We start from the raw sequence: 14,713 nt of genomic DNA, 5'->3' as shown, positions 1-14,713 counted from the left end.
TATTTTTAGTACAGATGGGGTTTCACCATGTTGGCCAGGCTGGTCTCGAACTTCTGACCTCAGGTGACCCATCCGCCTCGGCCTCCCAAAGTGCTGGGATTACAGGCGTGAGCAACTGTGCCCAGCTATTTTGGTGACTTCTATACATTGGGTCCTATGGTATGAAGTAGCGTCTGGCTCAGTTTGTGAACTCCATCCATGCTGTGGCATGCAACTGGAGCTTGTTCATTCTCATCGCTAATATTCAGTTTTGTGAAGCTGCCACAATTCATTCATTCTATTGTTGGTGGGCATTTGGGTGGTTTTCAGTTTGGCGCTAGTTTTTAGTTTTTGGCTATTATGAATAAGGCTACTATGAACAACTTTTCTTTTTTAAGACTATGGTTAAAATTCCTTAGGTTATCTACTAAATACAAAGGAGAGGCCAGGCGCGGTGGTTCACGCATGTAATCTCAGCACTTTGGGAGGCCGAGGCAGGTGGATCACTTGAGCTCAGGGGTTCACAACCCGCCTGGCCAACATAGTGGAACTCCATCTCTACTAAAAGTACAAAAATTAGCTAGGCTAAATAGCTGGGGTCCATTAGTTCACTACTGTGTTACATTTCATTGTGTCTACTCTATAATTTATCCATATTTCTACAGGTGGCAGGCACCTGTAATCCCAGCTACTTGGGAGGATGAGGCAGAATAATTGCTTGAACGTGGGAGGTGGAGGTTGCAGTGAGCCGAGATCGCACTGCTGCACTCTAGCCTGGGTGACAGAGTGAGACTTCATCTCAGAAAAAGGGAAAGGGTGCCTTTTTAGTGGAGAGATCTGCTAGACACCAGCTGAAACAAGTGGTCAAAGTTAGCGTAAGGGAACAAACTGACATTGGTGTGATGGAATGGAAGGACACAACCTCACCCATGAATTCCCTTTCCAAAAACGTTCAATATGAATCCAGGAACGAGTAAACAATCAGACAAATTTAGACTGTGGGACGTTTTACAAAACAACTGGCCTGGGATTCTCAAAAATGCAATGCCATAAAAGACAACAAGGCCAAGCAACTATTCTAGATTAAGGGAGAGTAAAGAGACATGACACCTAATTGAATCCTGAATTTTAAAACAGCTACAGGCCGGGCACGGTGGCTCACGCCTGTAATCCCAGCACTTTGGGAGGCCGAGGCGGGCGGATCACAAAGTCAGGAGATCGAGACCATCCTGGCTAACACGTGAAACCCCGTCTCTACTAAAAAAATACAAAAAATTAGCCGGGCATGGTGGCGGGTGCCTGTAGTCCCAGCTACTCAGGAGGCTGAGGCAGGAGAATGGCGGGAACCTGGGAGGTGGAGCTTGCAGTGAGCCGAGACTGCACCACTGCACTCCAGCCTGGGCAACAGAGCAAGACTCTTGTCTCAAAAAAAAAAAAACAAAAAACAGCTATAAAGGACATTATTGGGACAAATGGAGAAATCCGAACATGGACTGGACTGCATATGAGAAAAAAAATTTGCATCCCCTCTATTTCTTGGGTGTGAGTAGATATTATGGTTACATAGTAGCATGTCTTTTAGTTATTACATGTTGAAGTATTTAGGTGTGAAATGTCATGTCTACAACTAACTTTTAAAGTTTCACCAAACAGGCCCAACACACACACACACAAACACAGTGAGGTAAGCAAATGTGGCAAAATGTTAACAAGTGGTGCTTCTAGGTGAAGAGTATATGGGTGCCCACTGTATAATTTTTTCAATTTTTCCGGTGGTTTGAGAGAGTATTGTACCATATGCAGTCCTCTAGGACCTTTCCCCCCACTCAACATTATGTCTCTAATATTCACCCATGTTGTTGCAAATAGCTGGGGTCCATTCGTTCACTACCGTGTTACATTTCATTGTGTCTACTCTAAAATTTATCCATATTTCTTTCCAAATACGTTTTTAATTTTGCTATTATAAACAGTGCTTCCAAGCTCTTTGCAAATCATCAACGCCCTTACATACTTAGATCCTTCAGGAATGAGGTGAAGTTTTTATGGGGTAATACCAGAATCCTCTTTCCTTGGGGACCAAGATGACTGCAAAGCTGCTTCCTCTTGAGTCCTTCCATTCAGCCAGGCTAGTTTGTCTGGGAGTCATTCTCCCCACTGTCAGACAGGTTCCTGTTCTTAGGTCTAAGGTTTTAGAGCAGTCGATTGCCTCCATCTTTCTTTTCTTTTTTTTTTTTTTGAGACGAAGTCTCGGTCTGTTGCCCAGGCTGGAGTGCAATGGCGCCATCTCAGCTCACTGCACCCTCCACCTTCCGGATCCGCCCACCTCGGCCTCCCAAAGTGCTGAGATTACAGGCATGAGCCATCGCCCCCAGCTCATCTTTCTCTTAATGAACTTAAAAATTGCACGTACAGGCCAGGCACGGTGACTTACGCCTGTAACTCCAACACTTTGAGAGGCTGAGGTGGATCACTTGAGGCCAGGAGTTTGAGACCAGCCTGGGCAACATGGTGAAACTCTGTCTCTACTAAAAATACAAAAATTAGCAAGACCTTGTTGTTATAAAAAAAAAAAAAAAATTAGGCCAGGCATGGTGCCTCACGCCTGTAATCCCAGCACTTTGGGAGGCTGAGGCAGGCGGATCATGAGGTCAGGAGATCGAGACCATCCTGGCTAACACAGTGAAACCCTGCCTCTACTAAAAAAAAAAAAAATTAGCCAGGCTTGGCGGTGGGCGACTGTAGTCCCAGCTACCAGGGAGGCTGAGGCAGGAGAGTGGTGTGAACCTAGGAGGCGGAGCTTGCAGTGAGCCGAGATCGCGCCACTGCACTCCAGCCTGGGCGACAGAGTGAGCCAGACTCTGTCTCAAAAAAAAAAAAAAAAGAAAAAAGAAAAGAAAGAATCATTAGCCATGTATTTGTCACTTAATGTTATGTAAATCATCCATCATGTGGTTTCCAATTTGTTTTGCTACTAAAGGCTGTGGCTCACCCATGTAGTCCCAACTCAGGCAGTTTAGGCGGGAGCATTGCTTAAGCTCTGCCAATACTAGCTTTTCTGTTTTTGCTAGTTTAATTAAGTAGTTAAAGAAAGCTAATTTCCCTCATTTCTAGTGATCCTTGCACTTTGTTTATTTATTTGAGACAAAGTCTCACTCTGTTGCCTAAGCTGGAGTGCAGTGGCACAATCTCAGCTCACCACAACCTCTGCCTCCAGGGTTCAAGTGATTCTCCTGCCTCAGCAACCCCCACTCCGCCCCGCCCAAGTAGCTGGGATTACCACGCCCGGCTCCTTTTTATATTTTTAGTACAGATGGGGTTTCACCATGTTGGCCAGGATGATCTCAAATTCCTGGCCTCAGGTGATCCGCCTGCCCCAGCCTCCCAAAGTGCTGGGATTACAGGCATGAGCCACTGCGCCCGGCCCAATCCTTGCACTTTCTATGTGAAAGCTTGCTATCTGAATTTCCTCAAGTGTGATCAACTATAAGCTGAAATTAAAGTTTCTAACTGTAATCCAGGTGTCCTCATAACATTTGTTTTTGTTTTAGTTTGCTTTTGAGACAGAGAGAGTCTTCTTGCTTTTTCACCGAGGCTGGAGTGCAGTGGCACGATCTCAGCTCACTGCAACCTCTGCCTCCGGGGTTAGAAGTTCAAGACCAGCCTCAACCTCCCAAGTAGCTGGGATTACAGGCACATGCCACCACGCCCAGCTAATTTTTGTATTTTTAGTAGAGACAGGGTTTCACCATGTTGTCCAGGCTGGTCTTGAACTCCTGACCTCGTGATCTGCCCATCTTGGCTTCCCAAAGTGCTGAGATTACAGGCGTGAGTCACTGTGCCCGGCTGTCCTCATAACATTCAAAAGTAAAAATTCCTTTTCCTATTAGTGTGTTTTTTCTGGTGTGTCTCACATTAAGTTCTTATAACAGTTTAAATCACTTCTGGAATTTTTTTCTAGTACATTGGACGATTTTTTTTTATTTTAATTCAAAACCATATGTTTTTCATGACCATGACATCATGTAAAATTCTAGAAGGGTAACTCTCATTGCCTTACCATAAAAAAAAAAAAAAAAAAAAAAAAAAAAAAAAAAAGTTCTTTGGAACACTTGTCTGCTTTCTTTTTTCATTTTCAACAAATATTTACTAAATAATACCAAATGCCAACCTCGAAGCTGCTCACACCTGTAATCCCAATACCTTGGGATTGGGAGGCTGGGGCAGGAGGAGCCCTTGAGCCCAGGAGTTCGAGACCAGCCTGGGTAACATAGGAAGACCCCCCCCCTACTAAAATAGTAGCAACAAAATAGAGTGGTGGCGCCGCCTGTCGTCCCAGCTACTTGGGAAGCTAAGGCAGAAGAATTGCTTGAGCCCAGGAGGTTGAGTCTCCCGTGAGTGCCACTGCACTCCAGCCTGGCCAACAGAGCAAGACCCCGTTTCAAACAAACAAGCAAACAAACAAAAACAAATGCCACCGTGGCCAAGGTACTGTGCAGGAACCTGTGCAGCAACAAAAAGGCCCTGCTCTGGAGGTGTTTGAGGGACGACAGCAGGAAAATGCTAGAACAGCTGTGGAAAGAAAGGCTTCTTCCAGCTGAGGGCAACCAGAAGGCCACAGGTGTGAGTTGGGACTCAGAGACAGCCCCCTGGGAAGCTGGTGCTCCTGGCAGGAAAAAAAGCCTGAGCAGAGTCCCAGTTGGGCAGTACTGAGAGCTATGGGTAATGGCAAGGAGCTCAGCTTGGCCTGCACAAGCGCTGAGAACCTGACCATGGAAGGCCGGGAATTCTTTTTCTTTTCTTTTTTCTTTTTTTTTTTTGAGACAGAATCTTGTTCTGTTACCAAAGCTGGTGCAATGGCATGATCTCAGCTCATTGCAATCTCCACCTCCCGGGTTCAAGTTATTCTCCTGCCTCAGCCTCCCAAGCTGCTGGGATTACAGGCATGTACCACCATGCCTGGCTAATTTTTGTATTTTTAGGAGACACCGGGTCTCACCATGTTGGCCAGACTAGTCATGAACCCCTGACCTCAAGTGATCCACCACCTCAGCCTCCCAAAGTGCTGAGATTACAAGCATGCACCACCACACCTGGCTAATTTTTGTATTGTTAGTAGAGATGGGGTTTCACCATTTTGTGTTTTTGTATTTTTAATGGAGATGGGGGTTTTACCATGTTGGCCAGGCTGGTCTTGAACTCCTGACTTCAGGTGATCCGCCTGCCTTGGCCTCCCAAAGTGCCGGGATTATAGGCATAAGTCACTGCGCCTGGCAGGAATTCTAAATTCAGAAAGTTTACATTGATTCAAGCTGTCCCTTAGCAGCACTAGCATGGCAGCAATGCCAGCTCTGGACTGAGGGTGGACGGAAGACCCTGAGGGAGGAAACTGTGGATGTAAATTATATCACAAAGGCCGGGGGAAGAGAGTTTTCAAAAGTGTCCATCGGTCCAGGTGCAGTGGTTTGTGCCCGTAATCCCAGCACTTTGGGAGGCCAAGGCAGAAGAATCGCATGAGCCCAGTTCAAGGCCAGGTCTGGGCAACATAGTGAGACTCTGTCTTTAATTAAAAAACAACAACAGGCTGGGCACAGTGGCTCACACCTGTAATTCCAGCACTTTGGGAGGCCAAGGGTGGATCAGAGGTCAGGAGATTGAGACCATCTTGGCTAACACGGTGAAACCCCATCTGTACTAAAAATACAAAAATAAAATTAGCCGGGCGTGGTGGCGGGCGCCAGTAGTCCCAGCCACTCGGGAGGCTGAGGCGAGAGAATGGCGTGAACCCGGGAGGCGGGGCTTGCAGTGAGCGGAGATTGCGCCACTGCACTCCAGCCTGGGTGACAGAGCGAGACTCCGTCTAACAAAACAAACAAACAAAAAAACAAACAACAACAACAATAAAAAACCCAGAAAACAGTCCATTGTAGGGAAGCAATTTTGTTTTGTTTGAACCAAGTACATCCCAATAATGAAATATTGAGCACCCTTAATAAGAATGAGGCAGCTCTGTAGACGGCTATGGCAAGATCTCTAAGAATACATAAAATAAAAATTATTTTGCAGAAGAGTTTAAAATGTGGGCCTATTTGGGTAAAAGGAGTATTTACGTGTGTGCATATGCATAAAAAATCAGAAGATTACCCAATGAACTACTACTAATCTTCACTGGAGAATCTTGGTGGGGAAGATTACCCATAGAATCTGCTAGTGGTAGACTGTGGCTTGTGCTAGGGTGTGATCAGTGTAGGGGAGTGGACTTCACATTTTTTCGCACTTACTTGTGTATGGTTTGAATGTTTTCCACTGAGCATGCATTTTTAGTTTCCTTTTTTTGAGACAGGGTCTCACTGTGTTGTCCAGGTTGTGCGGTGGTGCAATCATAGCTCACTGTAGCCTCCAACTCCTGAGCTCAAGTAGTCTTCCTGCCTCAGCCTCCTGAGTAGCTGAGACTACAGGCATGCACCACTGTGCCCAGCTAATTAAAAAAAAAAAAAATGTAGACATGGGGTCTTGCTATGTTGCCCTGGCTGGTCTCAAACTCTTGGCCTCAAGCAATCTCTCCTCCCTTGGCCTCCAAAAGCACTGGGATAACAGGCATGAGCCACTATGCCTGGCCCATTCTTACAATTGAGGCTAATGTACAGCATCCATGCTGCAAGGTGAGGCCTAAGAAAGGTCACTTAGTTTAGTAATTAGGGAGCCTCATTAGTATGACCTTTGGGGGCAGTCCCTTAGACAGTAGGCTAAAGGCAACTAGAGGCACAAAGGGGAGAGGTATGCCCAACCACCCCAGTGTTTCTTAGTCTGTCTTGGTTTTATTCCAGAGTCCCAGGAAGTTCCTTATCCTTCCCTAAGTGAAGATTAAATAGAGAAGTGTAAGGATGAAGAGGAAGGTGATAAAGAGGATGGCAACAAATTGAGGGGTTTTGGGGGGTAGGACCTTGAGGATGGGATTTTTTTTTCTTTGATGTTTCAATTTACTTTCAGAAAAACTATGATTACTTTTTGGCACTTACAGTAGTTAGCAAAGTGTCACGAAGAAGTAATGCCTCTGACTGAGGCTATTTCTGAAAAAGAAAAAGAAAAAAAGAGTAGTAATGAAGTCACGGGTTTAGACGGGCTTCAATTTAAAAAAATAAAATGGGGCTGGGCATGGTGGTGCACTTCGGGAAGCTGAGGCAAGAGAATCGCTTGAACTCAGGAGGCAGAAGTTGTAGCGAGCCAAGATCGCGCCACTGCACTCCAGCCTGGGTGACAGAGGGAGACTCAAAAAACAAAAACAAACAAACAAACAAAACCGTTGTGTCAGAGGTGTTCGAACCAGAGCAACTCCATCTGTAATAAGGGCTGGGTAAAATGAGGCTGGGAACTCCTGGGCTGCATTCCCAAGAGGTTAGGCATTCTAAGGCATAGGATGACGTAGGAGGTCAGCACAAGACACAGGTCACAAAGACCTTGCCGAAAAAACAGCATGCAGTATAGAAGTCACCCAAATCCCACCAAAACTAAGAGGTGACAAAAGTGAACTCTGAGCCGGGCATGGTGGCTCACACCTGTAATCCCAGAACTTTGGGAGGCTGAGGTGGGCAGATCATGAGGTCAGGAGTTCAAGACCAGTCTGGTCAACATGGTAAAATCCCATCTCTACTAAAAGTACAAAAATTAGCCAGGTGTAGTGGCACGTGCCTATAGTCCCAGCTACTTGGGAGGCTGAGGCAGGAGAATTGCTTGAAACTGGGAGGCAGAGGTTGCAGTGAGCCGAGGTGGTACCATTACACTCCAGCCTGGGTGACAGAGTGAAACCCTGTCTCAAAAAAAGAAAAAAAAAAAAATAGGAGGTTGCAGTGAGCCAAGATCATGCCATGGCACTGCAGCCTGGGCAACAGAGTGAGACTCCATCTCAAAAAAAAAAAAGTGACCTCTGGTCATCCTCACGGCCCATTTTTTATACACTAATTATAATGCATTGGCATGCTAAAAGATGCTCCTATCAGTGCCGTGACAGTTTACAAATGCCATGGCAACGTCAAGAAGTTACCTTATAGGATCTAAAAAAGGGAGAACTCCCTTAGTTCTGGGAATTGCCCACCCCTTTCCCGGAAAACTCATGAATAATCCACCCCTTGTTTAGCATATCATCAAGAAGTTAACAATTGTATAAGCAGCTGAGCTGTCCATGCTACTTCTCTGCCTATGGAGTAGCCATTCTTTATTCCTTTCCTTTCCTAATAAGCCTGCTTTCACTTTTCCCTATGGATTCGCCTCACATTCTTCTTGCATGAGTTCCCTCTCTTGGGGTTTGGATTGGACCCCCTTTCTGGTAACAGTTGTAGTTAGGATTTTTTTTTTTTTTTTTTTTTTTTTTGAGACAGGGTCTCATTCTGTCACCCAGGCTGGAATGCGATGATGCAATCACGGCTTACTACAGCCTCAACCTCCTGTGCTCAAGCGATCCTCCCATCTCAGCCTCCCCAGTAGCTGGGACTACAGGCATGAGCCAGGACACCCAGCTAATTTTTTTCGTTTTTTTTGTAGTGACTGGGTTTCATCATGTTGCCCAAGCTGGTCTTAAACTCCGGGGCTCAAGCAATCTTCCCTCCTCAGCCTCCCAAAGTGCTGGGATTACAGGCATGGGCCACCGTATCCAGCAGGATTTTGTATATTGAAGACTGTTTTATCATATTTGGGAAATTGATAGTCATAGTCACGTTTTCTCTTCTTCTGTTTTTTTTTTTTTTTTTTTTTTTTTTTTGAGACAGAGTCTTGCTCTGTCGCCCAGGCTGCAGTGCAGTGGTATGATCTCGGCTCACTGCAACCTCCGCCTCCTGGGTTCAAACAATTCTCTTGCCTCAGCCTCCTGAGTAGCTGGGACTACAGGCGCCTACCACCACGCCTGGCTAATGTTTTGTATTTTTAGTAGAGACGGGGTTTCACCATGTTAGCCAGGATGACCTCGATCTGCTGACGTCATGATCCGCCCACCTCAGCCTCCCAAAGTGCTGGGATTACAGGCGTGAGCCACCTCACCCAGCCTTTCTCCTCTTAATAAAAATAGCAATAATTTAGTATTGTTTGCTAAGGAATTATTCTGTGCCCAGTAGCGTACCAGGCACATATCTCATACGTTCAGGATCTCATTTGTATGTAATTCTTATAATACCGCTACAAGAGGTATTGATTTTTCCCATCTTATAAATGAAGACACTTGAGCCTCTGACTGAGGTCACATAGCTGGTGAGTGGCATCAGTCCTGGTCCCACCTATCCTGTCCCTATTTACATTTCCAGAGGACGGAGGTGGGGATACACTGCGGACCATGCCCACACTCCTGCCTCATCCCCAGGGGGAGGGGCCACGTCTCAGCCCCGCACCTGGCTGCCTTCAGGGGAGGCTGAGGAAGGCTAAGGCAGGCTGGCGATAGTGTTCCCTGAATGTGTCCGCTGAGGTGGTCCCTGGGAAGGAGATAAATAGAGAGGCCACCCATCTGATCTGGGATCTGTCACTGTGGGCCATGTCTGTGTGCTTGTCTCTCGTCTGCAGAGGTCATTCCAAGAGGCAGGGACCAGGCTCCCTCAGTGTCCTCCCCAGGATCCATGAGTCTCGAAGGAAGGGTCATTGGAAGGTGGGAAAGAAGAGGGGAGGGGAGGCACGCCAGGCAAAGGGATCGCGCGTGGGCAGAGGCCTGGAGGTGGAGAAGGCTGGGGCAGGACAACAGAGCAGAGGCATGGGGGGCCGGGAAAACTAGGAAGAAGTTGGTCCTTCTTCTACCAACAAAAGCCAGAACAGAATGCACAGTCGGAGAAACAGAAACCGGGGGAGGGGGAGGCTGAAGGGAGCAGACTGCAGAAGGAAGGATCTGCGCTTCGAGAGTGCAGAGCCAAGAGGCAGGGGGAAGTGCAAGAAAGGAACCAACCGGTAGAATTCCACGAGGGGCCACAGTGTGCAGTTGAGGAGGTCAACCCAATCTGTTTCCTAAAGGGCTGCAGCTGGTGGACCCCGGCAGTCCCCCAGTGTCACAGGTGCCACCGGACAGCCCTCATCCAGCTGCCGTTTACTGGAACAATCCATAGCTGAGGAGTGACAGATCTTCAGGGCCCAGGGTGAGCTCCAGGAGCGCATCACCACCCCACTGGCCCACCCCACTCAGATTCACAGGACCCAGGCGTGGGAAAGTGGCCCCCTCCCATCTCACATAGGCCTAAACAGGAAGACATGCTTCCTATTAGCAGTGCTCAGGCCTTCCAAGTCCAGGGACTCCCACTGGAGACATGCTGGGGAGGTCTCAAATAAAGTACAGGCCAATGCCATCTCTGCTTCAGCTCTGCAGGGGCTCAGTAGACACCCACTGAATGAATGAATGAATGAATGAATGAATGAACAACCATGTGAATCCTTGACCTCAGGGAAACTGGAATGCCAGGCTGGGGCACCTTGAGTCACTCACTTATCAATGACTTCTTGGAGGGAGTCCCTCAGAGATCCTGAGGACACTGAAGGCGGCTCGGTCCAGGCCTCCTGGACCCACAAGGAAGTGGGCCACCCAGGCACCCAGACCGCCGACATGTGACTCGCTCCACCCTCCTCCTCAGGAGTCCTCCTGGTGGGACACATTGAGAGGTGTCCCAGAGGGCTTGGAGTTATGGGGGCGGGGGGACCCACAAGGCAGAATTTTCCAGGCTTTCCTAACACACACACACTGACAGTGCTTCACGCGATGGAAACGCGGTATGGTACTGGAGCGTTCAGGCTCCGTAACCACTGCTGGGTTCGAACCTCACTGGTACCACCTTCTAGTGGTGTGGTGCAACAGCCTTGAGTGACTCCCTTAACATCTTTAACATTTTCACACCAGGTGTGTGCAAGGGTGACACCTGCTCAGAGACAGAAGGTGTCGAAGAGCTGCTGCCAGCATAGCACCCGGCACGGCACCCACCACATGCACAGCGCAGCCGTGGATGCCATCGCTCCATCACTCCGGGGGTGTGAACAGTGCAACAGGACTCCTCCTCGATGCTTAAACTGACGAGGAACTCAAATGAATGTCCGCCTGAGAATTGCACGGCACTTCTGAAATCGTCTCATCGGGCCAAGTCACATGCCCTGCATGCATCAGAAGGCCAGGATTTCTCTGGTGTGAAAACCGGCGGCCAAAACCCAGGGTTCTTCCTCCCCTCTGTGTACCCTCACCCTGCCCAGGTAAACCCAGAAGAGAGCCAGGATCCCAGCACCAGACACAGCTCGACTGGGCACCTCCTGGGCCCTGATGGCTCACAGAAAGCCAGAGGGTTGGAGCAAGGAAAACTGAGTTTTGCGTGGGGGAACAGTAAGAAGTTTCTGAACCCCACGACTCAGCAGAAGCTGGGCCGGAAGTGTGGGGAGCTGGTCTGGTTGACTCTGGTCAGAGCCCCAAGCACCCGATGCTTCCCTCCCTGTCCTTCAGGGAGCAGTGACCTTCGCCACAGGAAGATTTCCTGAGGTCTCCTCACCCCGTGACCTTGAGACTTGATCCCTGGAGCTCCTAGAAGCCCTTTTCCCTGCAACTAGCCCCTCATTCCTCTGCTCAGAAACCTGCAAGCGTCCCCTGGAGTTCTTCACAGCCAGCATGCAGGTCCCTTCCCCATTCTGGCCTCTCAGACACCTCTTTTACTCAACCTTCTCCTCGGCCCAGCCAGCAAACTTCCACATCATCCCCAGAAAAGCGTAGCCCGGTGGCCCCTTCCTGCCTCTCTCCAGACAGCCTTGGTCACCCTTTGGTCCACATGGTCTCTCCTGCCTCCAGTCTCCAGACAGGAAGCATCCACACTCCAGCCTTTCACTTACAGGTGTGTGACCAATGTAAATGATCAGACCCCTCTTAGCCGTCATTTCCTCAACTGCAAAAATGGTCCAACAATAGCCATCTCCTTGGGTTGTCATCAGAATGAAACGGGCACTTGCACATGAAGCATTTGGCGTGGCTCTGGGCAGGCAGGCATCCCACCAATGGCATCCTGCCCCCCACGCAGTTCACTGTTTCACGTTTCATTCTCCCACAAGATATTTTTTCCAGAAGATGCATCTTACACTCTTCTCTACCTTCCCTCCTCCCCAAGAACTTGGCTCAAGGCTGAGCAAACGGAATGCTCCAGAAATGGAGTAATATGGCAACCAACAAAGAGGACTTCTTCCAGTGACAGGCTCCGTGGGCCACTCCACCAAGGTGAAGAAAAGATGGATTCCACCATCGCGCACCAAGAAGGCACTGCTGCCTCGCTGTCCCCGCCCCGTGATCTGGGCACACAGGACTCCCCCCATGGTGGTCAGGAAACTTCCCACATGCAGCCCTTGCCCTGCCTGGCATAAGCCTCACCCCCAGTAGCACTGGCCTGCCACACCCTACCACCCACACGCATTTCCTGGGGCCATTTGGTCCCTGGTGCTGGTGAATTCCTCCCAATGACAACGTCATTCACCAGGTACTAGGGGCTGCCAGCTCTTCCGGCAAGGAATTCAGCCCAGAGGCTCTGAACAGGCTTCCCAGGGGAGGGCCCAGTGGAATTTGACAGGGCAGGGGCAGGCGCTCTCTGGGCAGAGGGCACAGTGGGAACCTGCAGCAGCTCCATCCTCCTCCTGCTCAGCTGCTTCTGGAAGACCTCACACTGCCTGCCACCCAGATCCAAGCCTCCTCAGGGTGTGGTCAATGCAGTGCCACCGGGAAGGGGACCTCTGAGGCTACTCATCCCTGGACAGAGCCCCAGGGAGGGCTGGGCACAGAGACCAGGAGGAGAAGGGACACTCCAGGCGTCCTTGTCCTCCCTGACCGGGCCTCTCACCAGGCACTTCCAGCCCTTTCTATGAAAAGCTCCAGGGGGAAAGGCCGAGTCAGCACTCTGGCCACAACCCTCTCCCAGGGCCTGGCTTTAAAGCGCGCTCTGGAGCTCTGGGAACGGCCATCCTCTCCAACCCTCCCCACTGCCTGCCTCCTGAGGCCCTGCACAGAGGAGCAGAGGAAGACAGGAGTGCGAGGAGGCAGGGGAACTGCCTATGAGGCCGTCCTGCAGTGGGTTGGGGGTTACCCGCCTGGTTTCTGTCTGTCCGACATTCAATGCCAGGTGGGTGCAGAACTGCCCTGGGGGCTCTGGTTGGTGTGAATGTGGGTCACCGTGGCCCCCACCTTTCCCATCTGGCAGATACGTGTCTTGTGCCTACCTCACGCCAGGCCAAGCCAGCAAGCACGGGCCAGGCTGGAGGCCCCAGACTCTCCAGGGGGCTGTCTGGTCCTTGCACAAAACGGCAGACACTGCATGGACTGTCCCCATCCCCCAATTAAACAGCCAGCAGGACCAAGCTGGGCCCGGAATGGGGCTGCAATCACCACCCTCCTCGGCGATTCCCGCGTTCACTCTAGACGCCCCACCCCCACTCCCCCAGGAAGTGGATCTTTCCTTCTAATGCTCAGATTCTTGGCGAGGGATCTGTCTGCCCCCACACTTCACTGTTACCCCTGACTAAGGAGCAGGAAGAGAATGGCACAGTTTCGGGGTTTTCTGATTTGTGTTTCATTTTCTTTTGGTTGGGTTTTTAAATCTTCAGCAGTTCTTTTGCCGCTCAAGATCTGTCCCCTCTGGAGGTCCACCAGAGTGCTCAGAGCTGCCCACGCTACGCAACATCACAGCACGGCAGCGCCCAGCCTGTCGCTGCGTCCCGGTGGCAGAAGCCTCCTCACAGGGCTGCTGAGCTCACACGGGGCGGATGCCGCGCGCCACAAGCCTCCTCGAAGACTAAGTGTGGAAAAGAAAATATCAACGCCCACGAGATGCAGGGGGCGGGGGGAAGGTGGGGGAAACGAACCCTCGCGGATAGTTGGAAAGCCGTCCTAACGCATCAGTCCTGGGGCAGAGCGAGGAGACCGGGCCCGGGAACTCCCGGACAGAGAGCCCTGGCTCCCCGGGCGCGCCCTGCAGGTCCCCTGCCGAGGACCGGCCAGCGCCGGGTGGTCCGGGAGCGCCGTGCGCGGGGGTCCTCATGAGCCCACCCGCTTCCTCCGAGGCTGCTGGAGTCCCCCGGTCTCCCCTCCCCCGCCGCCCGCCACATCTGGTTCCACTCAGGTCCTCCCCCACCTCTAGGCGCGCTCCTCCTCCCCTCTCCTCTCCCGCTTTCAGAAAAGCGGAGACGAGTTTTAAAAACCCAGTCACACACACACACACGCACACGCACACACGCTTCTGGAGAAAAGAGGGGGGAAAAGGAGGGAAAAGTCGAGAGCGGCCCGCGCCCCGGCGCTCCCCCCCGCCCGGGCCCCGAAGTTGGCCAAGTTGGCAGTGCCTTACCCGGGAGGGCGGCGTCCCCAGGGGCGCCGGGACGGCCGAAGTGCAGGCCCCCGAGGAGCAGGACGCAGCGCAGCAGGTGACCAGACCAAGGCGCGGGGGTCGGCCGGCCGGGCCCCATCCCCGGGCGCAACGCTCAGTGGACGCGGGGACCGAGGGCGCACGGGCGCAACGCGCGGTGGCAGCCCCGAGGCTGGGCTGTGATGACCGCCCGCAAGGGGCTCGCGTCCTCCTCCGGGTCGGGACGAAGTGATGCCTCCCGGGGAGGAGGAGGGAGGAGGCAGCCCGGGCGGAGGGAGGGCGGAGGGAGGAGCGCAGAACCGGGGAGGAGGGTTTGAGGGGTAGAGGGAAAGGGAAGCGGGCAGCGTGGGAGGGGAAGGGGAGGAGGTGCGGGGCTGGGGCGAGAGCGTCGGGAGAGAAAGGGG

At 51.1% G+C, this 14,713-nt stretch overlaps 1 protein-coding gene across 1 annotated transcript in view; it reads right to left on the bottom strand.

Moving 5' to 3' along the window:
• The window catches only part of MRC2 (mannose receptor, C type 2), a 66,807-nt gene extending 52,260 nt beyond the window's left edge, over nucleotides 1-14,547 (bottom strand). The window contains exon 1 of the mRNA XM_011947913.1: nucleotides 14,292-14,547. Coding sequence (XP_011803303.1) covers nucleotides 14,292-14,409 — 118 coding nt within the window. The 5' untranslated portion in view covers nucleotides 14,410-14,547. The remainder of the gene's footprint in view (nucleotides 1-14,291) is intronic.
• Nucleotides 14,548-14,713: the final 166 nt, after the last annotated feature.

This window comes from Colobus angolensis, unplaced genomic scaffold, assembly GCF_000951035.1.
Source record: "Colobus angolensis palliatus isolate OR3802 unplaced genomic scaffold, Cang.pa_1.0 Scaffold271, whole genome shotgun sequence".
NCBI lineage: Eukaryota > Metazoa > Chordata > Mammalia > Primates > Cercopithecidae > Colobus > Colobus angolensis.
The sequence above is the reverse complement of the archived record's forward strand: the minus strand, read 5'-3'. Positions and strand labels throughout refer to the sequence as shown.